This window comes from Nelumbo lutea, chromosome 4 (assembly GCF_056320005.1).
Source record: "Nelumbo lutea isolate HS-2025 chromosome 4, American lotus-T2T, whole genome shotgun sequence".
Classification (NCBI taxonomy): Eukaryota; Viridiplantae; Streptophyta; class Magnoliopsida; order Proteales; family Nelumbonaceae; genus Nelumbo; species Nelumbo lutea.
In genome coordinates this window covers 90,116,384-90,137,907 of record NC_142687.1, presented here as the reverse complement: position 1 = coordinate 90,137,907, position 21,524 = coordinate 90,116,384, and the positions used below count along the sequence as shown (strand labels likewise).

The 21,524-nt window shown below is 33.3% G+C and overlaps 1 protein-coding gene across 1 annotated transcript; it reads right to left on the bottom strand.

Moving 5' to 3' along the window:
- Positions 1-175: 175 nt before the first annotated feature.
- On the bottom strand, positions 176-15,810 carry LOC148861709 (LEC14B homolog). The gene is made up of 10 exons (XM_088986059.1): positions 15,435-15,810; positions 14,320-14,825; positions 14,091-14,210; positions 11,557-11,634; positions 9,726-9,902; positions 5,392-5,469; positions 4,767-4,942; positions 2,266-2,424; positions 1,979-2,039; positions 176-587 (listed from the first exon to the last, which is right to left on the bottom strand). The coding sequence occupies exons 2-10, from the start codon at positions 14,722-14,724 to the stop codon at positions 396-398; spliced, it is 1,446 nt and encodes a 481-aa protein (XP_088842185.1). The 5' UTR covers positions 14,725-14,825; positions 15,435-15,810; the 3' UTR covers positions 176-395.
- Positions 15,811-21,524: the final 5,714 nt, after the last annotated feature.

The following is a 21,524-nucleotide window of genomic DNA, read 5'->3' as shown; positions in this document are numbered from 1 at the left end:
ACAAACCAAAATCTACTTTTGCAAGTCCCTATGCATATGGATTCACATAATAGGGAAATGTTGAAGTGGTGCTTATGTGGCAGCATTTATTCAATAAACCCCCATGGTTCCAAACACACATAACATCAGGTAGCATTCCCAAACACCATAAACAAATGAAGAGAGGCTGCCGAGATTGGCTTGATAAACCATAAATATATTTGATAATTTGAAAGCGTGCGGCTCTTTACAAGAGGCAGGAAGGTTCCAATTCTACAAGGATTGGCTATAGGTTTACAATTTAAATGCTTAAATAAAAAGAATATTATGTAATACAATTTCACCTGGTGATAAAGGTAATTTGAATCACAATATAAATACAGAGGCAAATAATAGATATATGACTTGAATGCCTTTCAATATAAATCTCTCCTCCGAGATCTTCTCTTCACCAAGGGGCGTGATGCCTCCCCTGTTCCAGGAAATTCCCATCTGGCTATCATCCCATCCCAGGATGAGCTGACGAGCAATGGGAAGGAAGGATGCCAACTACAATCTCTAACAGTTGTAGAATGGTAGTTGAGCTTTGCAACTTCGGCTCCACTCACCTACAAAAAGAGAGAGAGAGAAAGAGAGAGAGAGGGAGAGGGAGAGAAAGAGAGAGAACAAGATTTCATTAAAGAGAAACAAAGTGCATGAGATAATGTGTACAGGGAAAGCAGCGCAAAACGAGCTTGGTTCTTCTACCCACAAACCCTTCCCACATCCCTATCCACTGGTATCTCCATTGTCGTTCATGGGGACATGTTCCCAATACATGGCAGTAGTGTCTTATGTGTAGAGATTTGGGAAAAGTCTGTGGGTAGGAGATCTGGAGTGTCACATAACAGTGCGGAAAAATATTACATAGGCAAAGTACGTCCACTATACATGAAGTCCCTTTGAGACCCTGACTTGGCTAACCCATCAACTATGGAGTTCAACTCTCTAGGAATCCAATGAAGAGTTAAATTCATAGAAAGCAAGATGAGACAAAAGTATTTGGAATCAGGACAAGAACTATTTAAGAACATATTTGATCTGCAAAGCCTCAAAATTGACATGCAATACACAGACATGCAAGCATTTTGGAACTTGATTTTGCAGGTTCATGAAAGGAGATCTAGATGATGTTTCTTTTTTCTCAATCTAGCAGGCTACACCAATATGATTACAAACTTCCAACTTGTAGCATATTTTTTCCAACTTACCCTGTAGTATCTTCTGAGTAACCAAAAGAAAATACATTGGAATGTCAGAATCGCTTATTGTGTCTATATGATTCACTAGGGCACGTGCATTAACCACTACAAGATACTCCTTCAAATTCATTAGATGTAGACCTGTTCATGGGCCGGGTCGCACGATGGGCCAACCTGATCTAAGTCAGGCTTGGACAGGATTTTAGGCCCATGGGCTCAGGTTTGGGCCTGAAATATCAGGCCCGACCTTTTTCCGAGCTGGACTCGGGCTTTCTCAAAAAATCCTGGCCCGGGCCCGACTTGATAATGTATTATATAATAAAAATATTTTTTATATAATAAAATATATATAATTTTTTTCTTTATTTTTCTTCTCTTTTTTCAAGTAATAGTGAGATCTTTCATTATTTTTTTAGGTTTTGAGGTCTTTTAATATAAATTAAATAGTTTTTAATTGACTAAAAAGAGAAAAAATATATTTTTTTCCAAATTTCTGGCCGGTCTTGGGCTCAAGACCTAGGCCCAATGGTCGGGTCGGGCTTAGGCTCGAGCCTAAGCATATTCTGTTACTATAGAGGCAAAGCCCAGCCCGAACCCGGCCAGGCCCGGCCCTGCGGCTCATGAACAGGTCTAATCAGATGTCAACACGTTTTTGTGCTCCACATGCACAATATTGGCAAAAAGAACATGTTTCCCCATTTCAAAATAATTCAGGCATAAGAAATTTGAATTGAACAGAACAATGATTGTGAAAGTACCAAATCATAAATATAAACAAAACCGTCAGAAGATCCGGTGTAGATGTATTTTTGACCAGTGCTGCAACAAGAAATTAAGAAATTAGTAATACGTAAATGAAAGAATACAACCATTTGAAGAAATCAAGATGCAGAAACTATAGTTTACTAGATTCATTCAGCCAGCCCAAAAAGTTTGAAGCAAGTTTCTTAGCCAGTGCAACAGAGCTTAGTCATGAATTGAGGTACACTGATTCACAGATCTTTAAAAACCCTCAGTGAGATAGAAATTACTATTCATATATTACCTCTCAGCTGGGGAAAAGTAACAGCGGACAAGAGTTCGCAGGACAGAATGACCACTATATGTAGCCAATGATTGATCATTCGGATGTTTCAAGCCTCTTGCCTGGGTTGGGTAATCCATCCATCTGTAATCCCATTCATAATTTCTAAATCTTGTGATGCTGGAAAGAACAAACAGAGCTATATCAGCATTAGCTCATGAATTTGTCAATTTTACTCAATAGATACAAATCCTTAAACTTTCATAACTTGGTACGACCAAGCCCAATTCATTGGTTGAAAACTCTGCTGAACTTGACCAAGTATTCAGCCTTTTGACACACCAAATTAAGAAGTTATATAGACAAGGTGTCTATATGATCACATAGCAATTATGATTAATGTACTATGTGTAGCATGTGCACACAGAACATGCATCATGCATGCAGGCATAGACCAGAATCAGTATGGATGAGTTGATCTCCATATCAAAACCATAGAGGCTTTCAAGGAAGCATGAATGCATACATCTAGCTCCACATCCAAGGTTTGCCTATTCCCAGTTCAGGTTACATAGGAGTTGCATGAGGTAATCAATTTGACTCCACAAACAAACCATTCAACTAAAAGAGAATGTCATGTTGCTCACAGCTCATAATTGATAGTATCATTATTATTATTATTTTTCTTTTTATGATATGATCTCAAAGTATGCAATTTGGATGTAATAGATGGGCATGCTGATCTCAATGAAAATATGAATTTTGTTCTGTACTCCTATTAGCAGATAATCTACATCAAATAACATATCCAACGGAGAAATGGAGAAGTTTTTTTCCTCATTCCTCACCCAATGACAAATTTGTAGTTTGAGTGTTCTGGATTTTAGTATTTTTCAGTTTTCAAATTTATTTCCAAGTGTTTGTCATTTTAAAGGGTCTAATCATGAACCATATTGTAAATCATAAGATTATTTCTGTTTTTACAAACTTGTCAAAACAGTAAAAATAGATAAACTATAAATATATAAAAGTGATTTTATCTTAACTTTGATCTATATGTAGCATATGCGTACCTAAAACAATAAGAGTTTACCACATGTACATTAGAAGCCTTAGATGATATAATCAAGTTTCACCTGTATCCACATGCAGTTTCTTTTTAACCAACATGTGAATGTGTGTGGGGGACTCAATAGTATTTCTAAAAGGTCTTAAATAACCTAAAAAAACCATCTTCTAGTATGGCCTTTAAAACAAGTCTCCCTTGACAAAACTACAAAAACAAAGAAATCACACAATAGAGAACTAGTTCTTAATCGAATTGATTTGAACTCAGAGATTGTATAAATCATAAGATTCATCGATAAAATTATATGATTCAAATAAAATTGTTATATTTTTGCAAAAAATAAAGGATTAAGACATAAGATTCAAATTGAAAACCTTGGGGATCATGATTCAAATCATAAATCATAATTGTAGATTATAAGATTTTGACAACATTTCTTTAAATAGAAACATCATTCATTGACAACCTACAAGGATTACAATCTTGAATTCCTTAACTGAGGAGAACCAATGGATCTGTAGCTGTTTGACCTCACTCCCATAACCTTTTAAGGGTATGTTTGATGGTGCAACCACTGAAGACAGACAACTACAGGAGAAAGAAAGTACTACTGAAGGCGGCCATAAGATGACAATGAAGTGTGATCTTAAGATCAAGGTAGGCCACAAGTAGTAACTCCATATCTACCAAGCCCATACAATGGGATATAACGTGTACAAATGTACAATTTTAGTTTTCTACCCAAGTAATCACAAAGACAAGTTGCAATTGAAATATTAATCATATTCCTGTATGGCATCAGGGAAGCAACTTTCCCCATGTAATGGATTAACATTTGCAGGAACTCAGGCACCGCCAAGTTGATCAAGTGATATCTGATGCCTCTCTGTAATGCAATTTGCAAATAGAAATGCAGTTTTGACTGGAGTAATGGTACTACCATGATTGGGGGTCCAGATTCATCCCAATCAATGTGAAGAATCTTCTTGGACTTGCAAGCAACATGCCCGTGTCAAGTCTATACTCCCCAAGTATTACATGCATGAGGTATCAATCTCCCTCTTAAGTCTTGGTGTTGAAGCAACCACATATCCATATTGACTCTACAAGAGCTGTGAAGGATGGAATTATAATTCTTATTTTGCATATGATAATCATTTTGTAGACATTAAAGGAATAATGTTTTATGATATATTATACTTTAGCATTTCTCAAAAAAAAAAACAGTACTCAACCGGGACTTTTAATATTATGATAAGGACCTGCTGGTAATCTGAACATCTCATTTAGACATTTTAAATAATGAAAAATGAATTTAAGATTACAAAATAAAATAATTATAATACCTGAACTCACTTCAAGATTAAATATATATTTTTACTCATTAAATAGGAAATAAGAAAACAGAAGTAAAGAAAGAAAGACGGAATAGTATCAGGCAGAAGTAGCATACCAACTAGCATTGGAAGACATTTTCCGAATATCCCAAAGTTTGATGGTCTGATCTTTCCCATTTGAGATTAGGTAACGACCATCTCCCCTACTGTCAATAAATGTAACGCCTTCTAAATGCCCTACCAGAACCCCAGCTGGACGTCCATTTGCAATAAAGCAACGCCTGTCCCACACCTGATGGTGTAATAAATTATATCTCAGTTCTTTGACCAAATAAGCACAGAGTCAGAAAGTATCCAATAGAATTACTTTAATCTCATTTACATCAATTTAGATACAAGAGCTGCAGAAGTTTGGTGATGAGAGAGACAAAAATAATCAAACATAAAGTCCATAGGATAATTCCATATGGAAGTTGTTAGGATGTTGATATGAAGAATAAATACTCCAGATGAACAAAAATAAAAGCATTGAATAACCATCACCCTCTACAAACCACTATCCTATTAAAAATGAACTCAAAAATAAATTGACATTGAAATAAACCAAAGAAAAAAATGCACACACCCACTAAAGAATACATAGACATGCCCCTACACCCACAAGGGTATATGTTTACTCAAACAACCAAAAGCTATGAACCCCTATACCAACTCAGGGAAATAATCCCACATCAAAATTACCTTACAAAGGTTGTCATCACTCCCAGAATATATGATATGGTCACTTTCATCCGCAAAGCATACTGTGTTTACATCAGACTACAAAAGGAAAAGAAAACACAATCAGTATCTCTGGAATCTAAACATCTATATCCTGTTTAAGGAATATTATCAGTATATCTAAGCCAAAAAAATTACATCTGTTGCAGAGAGAAATTCCTTCAAGGAAAAAAGAGAAATTTCATACAACTATATGGAGCAGGCCTTATATAGGAAAAGGTTTGGGAGTTATATGAGATTTTTCCTTTTTTTTCTTTTGATAAGATAACTAATATATTGTATTATATAGAAAAAAGAAGGGTATACATGCATTACAGACAATTTTACCTTCAAAAAAAAAAACTACTTTGTGAGCTATTACCATATAAAGACCATCCCCACAGTCCTAGCTAACCCATCTTCTATTAAATTCATCTCCTTTCAAATCCATCATGTCTGTACCAATATTCCTCTTTCAACTCTAATGCTCCATCTGATTGCATTTTCCAAGTCACCTTATATGGCGGGCGAAGATAGATGAAGTCTCTTTGCAATACAAATTCCGGTAAGGAGAGATCTCACCTCAACTTCTGAACTCAAAAACACCCTCCCTGGTCCAGAATTTTCTTGTGAGCTGCTATCAACCTGTGTTATGGTGAGACCCTCGACAAGGAGGGGGAGTGCAACTCTAGGGATTAGGTCAGCTAAAAACGACTTTAAATTTCAGGAGGTTCCTACCAATGGTGTCAATATAATATTACATTTAATTCCAGTACAACCAGCATCCATGAGTTAGGTGAACCAAGGACCTGACCCCTTAAAGCCTCATAAGATGACTTTTTGTTGTCAAAGATCACTCTTCTGTTTCTCTTCCCACGTGAATGCATGCATGCTGGGTTTCCAATATATATTGCTCCATTCCCCCAACATATTGACATGCCACTGAAGTAACAGGTCAATAAAATTCCCCATGGCAACCAACTGCAGTCTAAGTAACCCCAAGAAGAAGTGCTACAACCGTCTGGTCACTTACAAATTACAATGTAATAGAAGGTGACTAGTTTATTCTCTATTTTTCAATTATGTGTATCATACTCACAGAAAGATAAGTGTTTCTAAAAGTTTGGAAGGCACATCCCTGGAGGCGTGCCACAGGCAAGATATTAGCAAAGCACCCTAAGGTGCATTGAGAAAGTATTGACATATGCATGGGATGTACACCTCCTGTATAGAGGAACATACAAAAACATACACTTTATATGATGTGTACACTTTTTAAGCATGCCATATGGAGTGCATGCATCTCATCTGATGCCCGATATTTTGTTATAAAAAAATAAATAATAAAACTAGAGCACCATTTTATCATGCTCCTGTTATACACTACCATAAGAAAAGTAACATAATACTGACAGTCCTGCTCATTCTCAAATAAAGAAACAAACCTAGATTTGGTTATTAAGAAAAAGAAACAATGAGGAGAGACTTGTGGAGGAATATGAAGAGAGAACTGGAAGAACACTCATAAAGAAGTGGAGACCATAGACGATTGTATGCTTTCTTGCATTCACAGGATTGGCTTCTTCTTTGGTTTTCCTCAGAGGAACAGGGATCTAATCATTTATTCTCTTCCTCTTAATTCTTCATGTGATTGTCAGAGAAAGGAGCTCCACCTCTATTTCTTCTTCATTTCATCAGCAACGTTCTTGCATTTAATTTTTTAGCAAAGTCTTTGTATATCCCAAGTATTGAACAGCAAGGTTTCAGTGTCCTTAACCTGAAACACTTGTTTTGGTTGCTTTCAATACTCTACATTCATTTGAATACGATATGAGACACTTGTTTACGTTAATGTTATGCAATTTAAATTAATATTGTGAGATAAGACACTCGTGAATACTGAACTTGTATTTGCAACTTTGCAAATGATATATTGATGGCTGATGATACTTCATGCTGAGGAGGCTTATAGCAAATGTATCTTTTAATTTCTCTTTCTTTTTTTTTTTGTATTTTGGGATATTTACTATATTTTTATATTTTTTTATTTATTAATTAAAAAATTTATGCTTAAGAGGGGCTTATACCTCTTATGTCCTGGTTTACACTTCACACCTCAGGATGGTGGATCTCCTTGCATCATGCCTCTGCATTTTAAAACACTGAGCAAGATATAAAGCCATCCTCAATTCTTTCTCTTTAGTAGGTTGCAAGTGGTCATGCGCCCACAAAGAGCTTCAAAAAAAAAAAAAAAAAAAAACGGGTGAGATGGTGGAGAGCCATAATCTTTCTCTAGGAAATTACTACAAATACAAGCCCGACATTTCCAATTCTAAGGCACACCAAGCCTCCCCCAATAGTTTCTTTGTTAGTTCCTACAAATTCTGGTGAAATCAGAATCCTATCTAAAATCCTCTTCCCAACAATTGAACAGTGTTGATCCCTGTGCCTGGACTAAATGATCTGGAAGACCAATTTGGGTTGGCCATGAAAAAATCAGGGGAAGGGACTACATGTCATTGTCAGGTAGAGAGAGAGAATAAATGTGGTTGTCAGGTAAACAGAGAGAGGGAAAGGCATCCTCAAGAGATTCAACTTATGCCACCTCCAACTTATGTACTTTATTCCTTGGAAGGGTCTACAAACATTGATGTTCCATGTCGGACCATGCTTTCCTCTCAATGAAATAAAGATAACAGTATTATGATCACAAGAAACTTAATGTGCTATTGCCCCACCAAAGTATAGTTAAATCTAATCTGATTTATGTTCCCAGGAAAAATATCTGATATGAACAATACCCTCCCAAAGATTTGAGAGTGACTTACACTGCAAAAGATTGCTGATCTATTTGTTTCTGATTTTCTGCTCAAACCATAGGAAGCCCACAAGATGTATGGTTCCATGGGAAATCACCAAGGCCATTTGCCTAGATGTGCCATGCAACAGTTGACACACTAAATAGATTGAAAACACAGTAACAATTATTGAGGACAGGACTTCCCACCTTCAACCAGGTGGTGCAACTTGGTTCAGGATGGATCAGGTTTGGAATTGCAAAGAGCTGAACTTAAATTAGCCCAAATCTAAGCTGTGATTGTACAGATTGAATACTTCAATTGAATTTTTAAGGGAGAATAAGGTAAATTCGAACTCCCATCCTTCATTAAATGCAAGAATTCTATCCAGGTTCAGAGAAGATGGAAGCCCAGATATTAATTTCTTGCTGGGTTCTGATTAATGTCAGTTTGATCGTGCTGAAGGTGCAGAAGAAAAAAAACACACATTATCTATTATCTTTTCAAGGAAATCTTAATCTCTTTATTGCAAATAATATCTGTGTCAATACCCCCCCCCCCAGCTAAGCAAAATTTCAATCCTGTCTCTCCACAACCTTATTCTTTGACCCTAAACCTGAAAACAAGAACTCTGTTCTTTCTCTCACTCTCTGTACTTCTCAGAAAATTTAGGGTTAAACCCAACCTTTTGAACCCCCATTTTTAACCTTTAAACAAGAAACTACTTCCCTCGCTTTACACACTTATGGGACAGGCCAACATCCTAACAGTCCTATGTCAGCCGTCTTTTCAAGCTAAAAAAATCCAAAAGAATGTGTTGATCTCTATTAGAAAGGAAGCACACAGGGGCTTAGCCTTGTCCTTCTCCTCCTGGCAAAATTCATTATTGGTTGAAATAGGAGTACATTTTGTGCACCAATCTGCCACATTGACACAAGTCCTGCAAGAAGAAAGGAGTCTTTCCATGGAAAGTAAGCAGGGGCTGAAATTCCAGAGTATGACAACAGAAGAATGAACACCATTCAGAGTTCAATATTTACATCCACCTAGTCAAAACTTGAACATCCAAACCATGCTATCTCTGATTCAAACCCATGAGCTAAAAAAACAATGTTGAGATTATTATTTATCCTTAAACCATGATAGTTATTACTAAATTATGACATTGAATCTCTCTTATTTGCCAACAGTGATATTTGAATGATAAACCCCACAAAACATTGTCTCGTGGTACTATCATCCAAAATTTATCTTCAAAGCATTTTCTTTGCAGCATCAAAAAATATCAAAATCGATTTGGACTTGAACTTTGGAATTGCAGTGTTGTACAACCTAGTGGCCTATAATAATTAGCTTGTGGCACATATTCTTCTGCTAAGAGATTATCTACTAAGGGTGAACATCAATACCTGTCATAGTTGTTGAGGTGCAAAGTCAAGGTTATACAACAGGAGAAGTATAAGCATGAAAAATATATTTAAAAATAAATAAAACTATTAGAACAGAAAATTATAATACCGAATGTGCCGATATTCGAAGAGTAAGCTTATTTTCGCAAAGGTCATAAACATATATTGAATTATCATTGCTTCCAGCTACAAGTTCTCGCCCATCATTTGAAAATTTTACAGAGAAGATCCCAAAGGAGTATTCCCCATCATCATCAACAGAGAAATCTAAACCATCATGAATCTCCTGTACAAGTAAAGAAGTCCTATGTAATAAGATTTCCAAGAAGATTTGCAAAAAGGGGACACTGTGCAACTTCATTTTAGTAAGAACCTCCTTTCAGGAGAAAACTGGAAGGCTAGTGCATGTAGGTAAACCATAATTGCAGGCATCACAGAGTATGCATCTCCAAGGGTGGAAAATCCCATCATTAAATAGGTCTCACCTCTTATATCTCATATGTCAAAATGGTCAATCTGCTTGGATGAACCCAACCATACAAACGCATCACGATCTTTTTAACAGTTAGACAAATAAAATATGACCAACAGTTTTGAATTAAGTCAATATCAGGATTGTCAGGATAATCTAAACAGTTAGTTAAGTTCCTAAGTAAAGAAAATGATATTTAGAAAATGCAACCTTACAAGCTTAGCTGTCACATATACAAATAAATTTCTAAGTTAGAACTAAACTTATTTTGTGACCTAAAATAGCTCCTATTCAACCATTTCCTACACAGGAAACCATTATAACTTGTAGAACATGGAGTAGTGTTTGCAGTGATTTTCTTGGGACCAGTTGATCAAAGGAACTTGACTAGAGCTGAATTGATTGTGGAACAATGACTAAGGTTGGGAAATTTGTTTAAATTATAGAGAAATTGCAGTTGAATGGGATTCATGAGTAGTACCTGGATGGTTTAAAAACCCACACCTAGGATATGGCAATGTGGAGACAAATTATGGGAAGTAAGAAGTCTATCAATGCACATGAGGCTCAGTTTGGAAAGAATACAAATACAAATATGTACGGTGCAAATACAAGGTTTTGCACTTTACATATTTGTATTTGTACTCTTACCAAACTGAGCTAAGGACATCATTTTACATGGACTTAGCAGTCAGCAAACAGCTTGGTAGATTCTTTGGCTAGAGAGAGTAAACAGAAACCGGCTGGGAGGTCACCACTAAGGGGGACATGGGAAAATGGTTGTATAAGTGAGATCTGTTGGGTTAATAATCATGTGCTTGCCTAAAGCAATGTTATAAAATGCAGAGGCGTGACGTGAGGCGTTCCACTACCTAGAGGCGTGAGGCATAGTTCAGAACGCAAGAGGCGTAAGCCTCCTTAAGAGGAGGGGGGTTAGGAGGAGGATGAAGAGGAAGGGGGGATCTCATTTTATTTTTATTTTTAATAAAAATATTTTATATTAAGAAGAATAAAGATGCATAACATTAGTTGAAAGGGGCAGGGGACAAACCACTTTCTTTCCCCTTATCTTTTCGTCCCTTCCCTTTCCTTTCCTTTTTTTTCCTTTTCTCTTTTTTTCTTCTCTTTCTTTTTCTTTCCCTTCCCTTTCTTTTCCTTTCCTTTACTTTTTTTCTTTTTTCTTTTTTTTTTTCTGTCTTTTTATATCAGATGTGCATGAGGCGTATGCCTCTAGCATGCCTCATGAAAAAAGCGCAAGAGGCATACGCCTCAGAGGTGTCAGCGCCTCTGGCATACGCCTCAGGGCGTTTTGGGAGCGCCTCACGCCTCCAGGTGTACGCCTCCCACACCTTTTAAAACACTGGCCTAAAGTTTATTGAGGGGTACTAGTTAATTCCTTTATATATTATCTCATCCTTTCCGTTCAATTTGAATAAATTTAACAATTGCCAATAAAAAAAAAACATACAGTAACGTTTGCAACCGACTCCGTTGCAGTAGATCCAACATTCACAATATGGACAACAGGTGACATGCTGGCATAGACCTGCAATTAAAAATCATCATCAGATAACTGTTAGGCCATGTATAAAGACCACCCACAAACAGTTTAATCAAATTTTAAATGATTAGTGAAAAATAAAAGTACAAACAACAAGAACATGTAAAGTACAAGAAGGATAGGGTAAAAAATAATTTTTTAACATTTGAAAATTAGAAAAATTGGAAATTCAGATCAGTTCTAAATGACAACACTAATCACCAATGGCAAAAAATGTTGTCAAGGCTACACCTAGGTGATAAGGCGCTATTGGAGGGTTGCCTTGCCCAAACGTCTTTACATTTATATGTAAGACACTACATAATATTTTTATATTTTTATTTTATGTTATTAATAGTAGTACGATAGATTTTATCAGACTAAATTATTCATATTGTGGGTTTATAATATTAATATTATTATTCTTATACTAGTTTCTTTTTATTATTTTCTTATTTGTTTGGGTTCAATCGACACATGAGTCAGTGACACAATCTTGAACCCTTGAAGGCTTTAAAACCTGAATTGATAGGTAAGGAGTAACTTGATGATTTTATCCAATTGACACACAAGAACAATCAATAGGACTTCTTCTTCATCTTCCTATGCCCAAAACAAGGTCTCAGCTTTCTTTTTCCTTTTTTTTTTATGAATAGGGCTCAGCCCTTATGTTTTGTATGTTTTCTTCCCTTTCCTTCCTTATCTTTCTTCTCATAACTATGTTGAATTGTTGATTTTCTATCTTTTGATACAGGGTTTATACTTATTTCGCAAGGATTATAATAATTATTAATTAAAGATTAACGCTTATTACTATGAAGCCTAGGGAACTACCCAAGGATTTATATTTTTTTTATTTTAAAAAACTCTTCACCTAGGCAATACATAAACACCTGCTGAGGTGACCTTTGCCTTGGTGCCTTGAAAACTATGGCATGAAATCATGGTTTATGATGGTCAAACAGCAATCTGAAGTTCACAACAGAGAGCTGTAACACTTAACATTTGTAAATGTTGTATACAAAAGGATCTTGGATTGTTTTTCCACACTCATGTGGGAACTATTCTCATTATACATGTTGTCTCCATCGATTCCTTAGCATACTTAAACAAGAGTATATGCATAATTTATTCATCATCCTATGAGTGGTTTATTTACAAGATTAAAAAAAATCAAGAGTAGGACCTTTTTCATATATAAATTTCTCTCTACTCAAAGTTCCTGCAGTCATTTGGATAATGAATGGTCAAAATTTGAGCCTATACCACTTTTTGTTTCTTTTTTTTCCTTCTCCCTTCTTCTAAGAATACATCCTTTCGATATAAAAAGATTATAATTTTTTATATAATAAGTATGAAAAATAAACTTTAGAGGAAAGAAGGCAGCATATACAATATATAATACACTAGTCTGATCAGTAAGAATCTACCATGCCCAAAAAACGAAATCCATATGTTACCAAAAGTTAGGGGGAAAAAGGAATAACACCTAGATACTGCGGAAATTTGAATAGGTATCTTCTAACATCCAACAAACTTTCATACAAGATACAATAAGAGAAATCATAAAATAAAATTTCAAATAACCAGAAATATCTGATCTGATTTAAAATTTTCAACCAGCACTAGTATGATTGATTTTGAGAAGGAACACTCTCAGAATTACAGAAAAATCACTTTCATAGAGTTAAAACCTTATAAACCACTTAGTGTAAGAGAAATCTTGAAGAAGAAATAGATAATGCAATGGCATTCCCTTAATCCACTGTCAAAATAAGGAGAAGATGCCATGTAGAATAGATTACCAGAAAAAGGCAAATCCTTTGAAGTAGATCCCCCAAACTTGGGGAGATCATTCTGGTCAACACACCCAAACATTAAAATCCATTATCCAATGTCGGTCCCAGCTAGATGGGGTCTTGCGAGAGGTGGACCGGATACAGACCTAAGGGTCCATTTGGTTTGTGGGAATAGGGGTCCAGAATCGGAATCAGAATGGCCCATTCCAATTTGCAACTGTTTGGTTGGGTGGAATCAGAATCTCCCATTCCCATTCCTGGTGGAATGGCATTCCCCCATTTGAGGAAATGGCCATTCCCTCCCCTTCCCCTGGAAAATGAGAATCCATTCCAGCCAATTCTGATTCCGATTCCAATTCCAGTCTGAACCAAACAGGTAAGGGGAATACACCATTCCGACTGTGAACCAAACGACTCTAACTTTTGCCTCTTATTTTATTTTATTTTATTTATTTGCACAAAGTGGCTGCTCACAGGCTCAAGCCCACGTTCTGATGCTTATCATTCCATGATTTTACCATTACATCAAGCAATGGCCAACACACCCAAACATCAGTTCATAAAGTTGTAATAATTTAGAACAATACCATACAAATTAAAATCTATCATCATAGAGACATGTATATATGCATTTAGTTTCATTAACTTGCACCACCAACTTACAAGAAATCGTTGGTCTGGGGAAAGAGATGTATCAGTTACAGTCCATCGCAAGCTTCTTGCAAGAATGTCTTTCTGAACTTTCCATCCACTATCCACATTGTATATTCTAATGTGGCTACCCTATTTAGGAAAAGAAAACAAGAGGGATTCTTGTATTGGTCAATTACCATAAGAAAAATGATGCTGTTTTCCAAAATTTATCACAGATTGGAGGCAGACAAGTCATTACCTGAAACCCAGCAACAAAAAGGGAACCATCAGCAGAAAACTGGGATACATAAGCTCGACTACTCATCTCGTCGACCTGCCACGGACCATTGACAGGCAAATATCTGCTGAGTACATGACAACAATCTGCTGAAGAGAATCTTCCTTTCCTGGATTGGTTACTCTCTCGGCCAGCAAGCATCTTCACCACCGATACAGGCAACTCCCTCCTACCAGGTGCAACACGACTTAAAGTTTCATGGGACCCTGATCTAAGCTTGGTGAGATGAGCAATTTCATGATCAAGGTGAGGCAATGATTCTCCGTGGCTCTGACTAGCAAACTGACTAGCAGAAGCCGTATTGGTGGTCTTCCCACCGTCACACAGCTGAGAATCTATTTCAAGTCTACTCATTGCATAACCCATTTCATCATTTGCAGCTTCACTGGCTGTTCAATTTTAATCCAGTACCCCTTGGTTACAAATTGCAGCAAAGAGGCCTGGAATTAGAATATAACTACGTAACTCTGCAAAAAAAAAAAAAAAAAGCATGAATTAGATGAAGATATCATTCACAAAAAACACAGTACAATTACTTCAGCTAGCTGCCTCTACTCAATCTACTGACTACTACAGGATATATTGTCAGTGGAGTGAGTGGAACCAATTAAGAGTCCTATACTTGAGAATTGAAATGTTCCTCTTTACAATTTAAGCAAATATCGTTTTGAAGAATATGCAATATTAAAATCTTTTATTAAAAAAAGGACAATTAATCTAAGTTCCGCACTCCCGCTTTGGTCCAAAAACGCAGAAGTAGGTTCTCTTAACCAAAAAGAAGTCTCGAATTCTAGCTCAATTAAATAAATGAATAAACAGTGACGAACAATAAACTGATCATCAAATTCAAACAGATACTGGAAATACGCATGTATATATAAATAAAAATCGTAAAGCAATAACGAATGAAAGCCAAGTGTTCACTTGAATTGAACCAACGAAATTTATCAGAGTAACAGATAACAAGAATTGCAACAAACCAAAGATCAGAAAACAGATCATCGAGCTTGAGAAATAACAAGAAACGAATTCCGATAACCAAAAAAACAAAGTGACTGGAGAATCGATAATCTCACCTCTATCAAAGATCAGAGACTTGAAGACTGGAGAGAGAAAGGTAGAGGGAGAGGATCGTATCTGTAATCTATTTATCGTGAGGATCCGAACATGGGATAAAATTGGATAATCATTTGAATTTTGATTTTTTCTGCTGAAGCGACCTCGTCGACTCGTTTGTGAATTGTGAGGTTGAATTTGAACGTCGGTTCGTTTTGACAGACGGTAGGCGGGTAAGATGAGCTGATGAGGTGTGTGTCTTGTTCTGGGCTTGGGGGTTGGTGGGGGGAACTTGGGCCGGTGCCCGGTGCCCGGTGCCCGTCTTCTCTTGTAAGCTGTAACTGTAAGGAATCTGGCACAGCTTACGACACGTAAGCTGTAAACCCATTTATCCCGGGAACAGGCCTACTTTTGGCCCACACTTTAACTGCTTCAATGATCGTGAGAGCGACGTGTTTATCACCTAATGGGTAATAAATTCTTAGTTTTTGTTACCTCAATTTTTCAATTAAAATACTTTAATATCAAATCAGCTCACATCATCTTTATCAAAAAAAATCAACTTCACATCATCTCTCTATCTATGAAATTGTCCAAAAATCACTTAAATTCATGACAATTTTTCAAAATGTCTAAAACTCACCTTCTCTGAAAAAATGAAAACACAAAATATTATTAAATATAAAATACATAAAAACATAGAAACTACAAAAAATTATAAAAATTGCAAACAAAATAAAAAATTATTTTCAAATTATAGAAACTATAGAAATTGAAAAACAAAATCAAAAAATAAAAATTGTAGAAAAAACACAAAAATTATAGAAAACACAGAAATTACAAATAAATAACAAAAAATACAAGAAAATTTATAGACCGTAGAAAATAGAAAATTATAAAAAACAGAAATTATAAAAAAAAAAGAAATTATAACAAAATACTAAAAATGCAAAAAAAAAAAAGAAAATTGAAAACTAAAAAAATACAATTTTTCCTTTAACTCGCCATTCAAGGGTAATTTGGTCATGAAAATTATAATTTATGCTAACATGGACACTTCTGTTAAGAAGCATTAACATTGAACTAACAGAAGGTGAGTTTTGGAAAATATATATATATTAAAATAAGAAAGTCTAAAATTTTTTCATTTTTATGAATTTTTTATTTTTTTTAATTCATGTCATTTTCCAAATTACTAATTAAAAACTCTACTTTTCTCAAAAAAATCTTCCTAAAATCTCTCCCAATAGGGAAAATCTATGATGCGGAAAAGATATGGTATGGGAAGAGTTTTGACCAATCAAAACCCACCCATGAATTTTGATAAATAACACTTGATTGACTACCACATATTCCAGTTGATGAATCAGAAGTTTTTTGGATATCATATCTTTTCCATATCATAGTCAAACCCCTCCCAATAACCTAAATAATTTAATATCCTAAAATTTCTCCAAAACAACATCCCCCACTATTTCTCATATAAGTTATCTCTAAATTAGAAGAGAGCCTCTCTCCTAAATTATCTCTAGTTATTATTTATCTTCTCTCCCACTTTTTATCTACATCTATCTAAAAAAGTTTTGAACTAAAAAATTTAAGAATTATTTAAATATTATAACAAAATTATATAGTAACTTTAAAATATTTATTAAAAAAGACAAAAAATAATCATAACCGATTTAATATTATTCATATTATTAATTATTGTTTTTACAAAATTCATCACGAAGTTATGTACAAACAATATAAATTATGATTTTCTGGATTATTCAATCTAAATGTTATTCAAATAATAAAAATCTAACATAAAAATGAAATATTATTTAAATATCTCAATAACTAAATATCTTAAATAACAAAATATTAAAATTAATGTTTTATATCAATGAATAATATATTTTAAATAGCTACTGAATAACTTTCAATTAAAATAAATAGATTAAGATTTTAAATATTTAGTTAAATAACGAAATATTTAACATAGCTAGAATTTAAATAGTTAAAATAAAAAAAAATTATGTATTAATAGTACTATCATTTTATGGATTATTAAATTCAAAAAGTAATTAATATTTTTAAAATTAAAATAATGATATTATTTTAATAAATAAATAGTAATGTAAATAACTAATTTCGTTTATACCAATTAATAATTCTAGAAAATAACTTTCAAAAAAATTATTGTTTACTAATAATAATTTTAAAAACGTAATCTCTATCTACTATATATTTATCTATACTATAATTAGTATTTATTCTATTTTAGTAATTATTTATTATTTTTTATGATGAATATATTTTCAATAATTATTCATAATTCTATTTTTGTTTTTTATTTAATATAAAATTTTCAATAATTATTGGATCTTAAACTATTGTTATTTAGCTTTTTAAATTTAATTTATTATGTATTTTTGCTATAAATTTTTAATAATTAATGAATATTAAACTATTATTCATGGGTTGGTTCGATTCAATTGTAGGTTGTTTGGCCAACCAAATTAGCCTAGTCAGGTTTGGGGGGTTGGTCACTCAGGTTATATCAAATTGGGTCAATTATCGGATTTCTCAATCGGTTCAAAATATTTAAACTTAAAAAATTATATTCAAAAATTAAGTTTAAATGGCATCATTAAAAATAAATTTAAAAATTAAATTTATGATATAAACTATTTTAGCCTAAGAAATATTGGAATTTTCCCACTTTTCCATATTAAAAAATATATTTAAAATATAAAATATTAATATATATCTATGGTCGGGTCGTTAGGTTTTAGTCATTTTACAAGTGGCCACAGAGAAACTGATCCAACCTAGTCGGGTTGGGAAAATTTTGAACTAAAGCCGACTGGAAATATTAGAAATCAGATTGGTTAGTTTCATTAGTTTGATTTGGAATGCCAACAGGCGAGTGAGGATGACGAGCCTCTCCCTATCCTTGTCCCTACGAAAATCTCCATCCACATCCCCGTCCCCATTGCTAACGGGGACAAAGTTATCCCCATTCCCGTCTCCACGGGGATACGTATGTTTCTTTTTATTTTTATTAAAAAATAAAAATAAAATAATTAAAATTTACAATTCTATTAGAAAAGATTCAAACGTATTCAACCATATTTTAAAAAATATTAACATATAGATATATGTGTACATATATACATATATAAACATATGTGTATATATGCATATATATTAGTGGGGATCCCATGGGGCAGGGATTGGGATCCACGTGGGACAGGGAGTTCTCTCCCCGTCCCCTTCAACAGGGATGAAAATTTCCCTATCTCCATCCCCACGGGGAAAATCATCCCCATCCCCATCCATTCGAGGCAAATCCCCACGAGGATCGAGGAAATGGGGAAATTGTCATCCCTAAGTTTCATAAACAACTCTATCTAAATTTAATTATTGTTATTTTTGTATTGTAAAAAAATTATTAAAAGTAGTATATAAAATATAAATAATTATATACTCTTACATGTTTCGATTGTTTATCTTTAACTTAACAAATCTTGTACATCGCATGGGTCCCCGTTAGTATCATTGATGCAATACTACCATGTAAATTGATTTGAGATTATTTAAAATATTGGGTTATGGTTATGGCTTGGTTTTCCGGAATTTTATAAACCAAACAAAACCATAAGCTATAAATTGAATAATATAATAATATTATATTAAAATATAATAGGGTTAATTAGTTAAAGTACCCTGTTAGAGTATGAATACAAATATGTAAAGTGTATTCAAGTTCACACAAAATGCAAAGTTGGTTTTAGTTTTTGTTAGAGATGCAAATGAATTGGATTGGATTCAATTTGGGTATATCCAAATCTGATCCGATTGGATATCACAAACATTGTTTCGAATCCAAATCTATTAAGGGTGTTGGATATTTGAATATGATTCTATCTGATTTAATTTCTTAAAAGATTAATAAATTATTAAAATGATAAAAAAAAACATAACATGTTATGTAAAGAATTTTCATCATATATACATGTTTTTTATAAAAATAAATAAATAATATAAAACAATTACAAAAGTGTAATATAAAACATATCCGATCTGATCTAATCCAAAAATCCAAGGGAGTATTCAATTAGACAAAATAGGATCCCATTTTAGATCATGATACAATCCATTTTCACCCATAAGTTTTGCATTGATAAATTTACTCTTGCCAAATGATTTTTAGTTGTAATGGGTGCACATACAAACCCCGAGATTGAAATATACCTTTTTAACATTGATAAACTCTAAGTGTAAAATTTACATTCTTTTTATCGATGTAAACTTCGTTATTATTTTAGATGTAAATATCTATATCTATACTACTATTAAAAGTGTAAATGAGGTGTAGATTTTGGATTTTTTTTTAACTAAAATAGCCTTCTTCTTTTTTTTTTTGAATTTAGTCTCCCTATATTATGAGGGCAACACGCATAATTTGAACTACTACTTTTATTAAATTCATTATATTCTTCATCATTAAGTCATATATTTAAAGTGTTAACTCCCATTTCCTTTTGTTAAATTTTATATTTAAGGCACATTAAATAAATGAGCTTTATAGACTTTTCTTGACTAAAACACCTAGTTATGAATTTAATCCCTCTTTAATTGTGTAGGCACAAAATGTAATTAAATTATTATTACTTTTCACTTCATTAAATCCCTCTCATTAAGGTATTAACTCACATTCTCTCTCCTTAGATATTTTATTTGAATTATTTTTATTTCTCACTAATAAATTTTACAAATTAAATCTATATCCATTATTTAATAATGTAAAAGCTATGTTCAAAACCAACATGAAAAATAATTAAATAAAGGAAAATTTTCTTAAACATAATTAAATAAAGGAAAAATTTCTTAAACCACCCCTATGGTTTAGCTAATTGACTAACTCTACCCTTATTGTTTACATATTGCTTACAAATCAACCATCCATGTTAAATGGGTTAACTAATGTTCTCATAGTTAAACAATAAAAACTTAAAAATAAATATAAATATAAATATTACAAAAATAACAAAAAATGTGTGACAAAATTTAGGCGCATCTCTAATATTATCTATTTATCATATCAAATAACAATAAGCATACTAAATAAAAGTATTTTTATTCGATGGAAATGAAATATAAGATTTAAAACTGAATAAAAAATGATACAATTTTCCTATTCAAGTGGGGGGTCAATGGTTCAACCTTTTAGGTCAAATAGATCAACCCATGATATCATAAATAAATAATAAAAATTTAAAAAAGAGATACACAAAAATTATTAACAACATAGAAATTTTGTAAAAAAAAACATTTAGGTCATGTTTGGTTCAATTCTCGTTCTTTCTCATTCTTACCCAAGATGAAATTCTTAAATAAATAAGAATGGGTAAAAATAGGCAAAATGAGAAAATATTGCTATGAACCAAACGCTTTTTTCCTAAAAATGAATTCTTTTCATACTAACAAGTGTCCTATGTAAAAGTACTTTTGTAAAAATACTTCTATAAAAAGTGCTTTCATAAAAATAATTTGATAAAAGTACTTTCATGAAAATACTTTGATAAAAGCACTTTCATAAAAATGATTTCGTAAGTGTTTTTACGAAGTACTTTTATAAAAGTACTTCTGTAAAAGTGATTTTATAAAAGCACTTATGTAAAAGTGCTTTTATAAAAGTACTTTTATAAAAATGTTTTCATAAAAATACTTTATAAAAGTGTTTTTACTAAAGTGCTTTCATATAAAAGCGCTTTTGTGTAAAAGTACTTTTATAAAATTGCCTTCATAAAAGTACTTTCACGGTGGTGCACTAGTAAACATCTATGGAAGCAGATTTGTAGGCATATTTTCCTCAAAGAATGAAAACGAGCAAGATGGGGCATGATTATTTTTCATGCTGTAGGCAACCTCAACTTTTGTGTTATGGGCTGATTTTTCATTCTAAAAATAATGTAGCCCATGGCAAGAATTTTGTAACCAAACAATCAAATGTTATTCATTCTTGTTCATTCTTACCTAGAATGAGCAAGAATTAAAAGAATGAGGCCCAAAGCAATGAACCAAACATGTCCTTAGGTACATCTCTAATATTATGTATT

Excerpts from the sequence above, each read along its gene's own strand:
- LOC148861709 (XM_088986059.1), bottom strand. The coding sequence starts at position 14,724 with ATGGGTTATGCAATGAGTAGACTTGAAATAGATTCTCAGCTGTGTGAC. Across the intron at positions 9,903-11,556 it reads AGTCGGTTGCAAACGTTACT|GAGATTCATGATGGTTTAGA; the intron begins GTATGTTTTTTT and ends TTACTTGTACAG. Across the intron at positions 5,470-9,725 it reads TTCGAATATCGGCACATTCG|TCTGATGTAAACACAGTATG; the intron begins GTATTATAATTT and ends TTCCTTTTGTAG.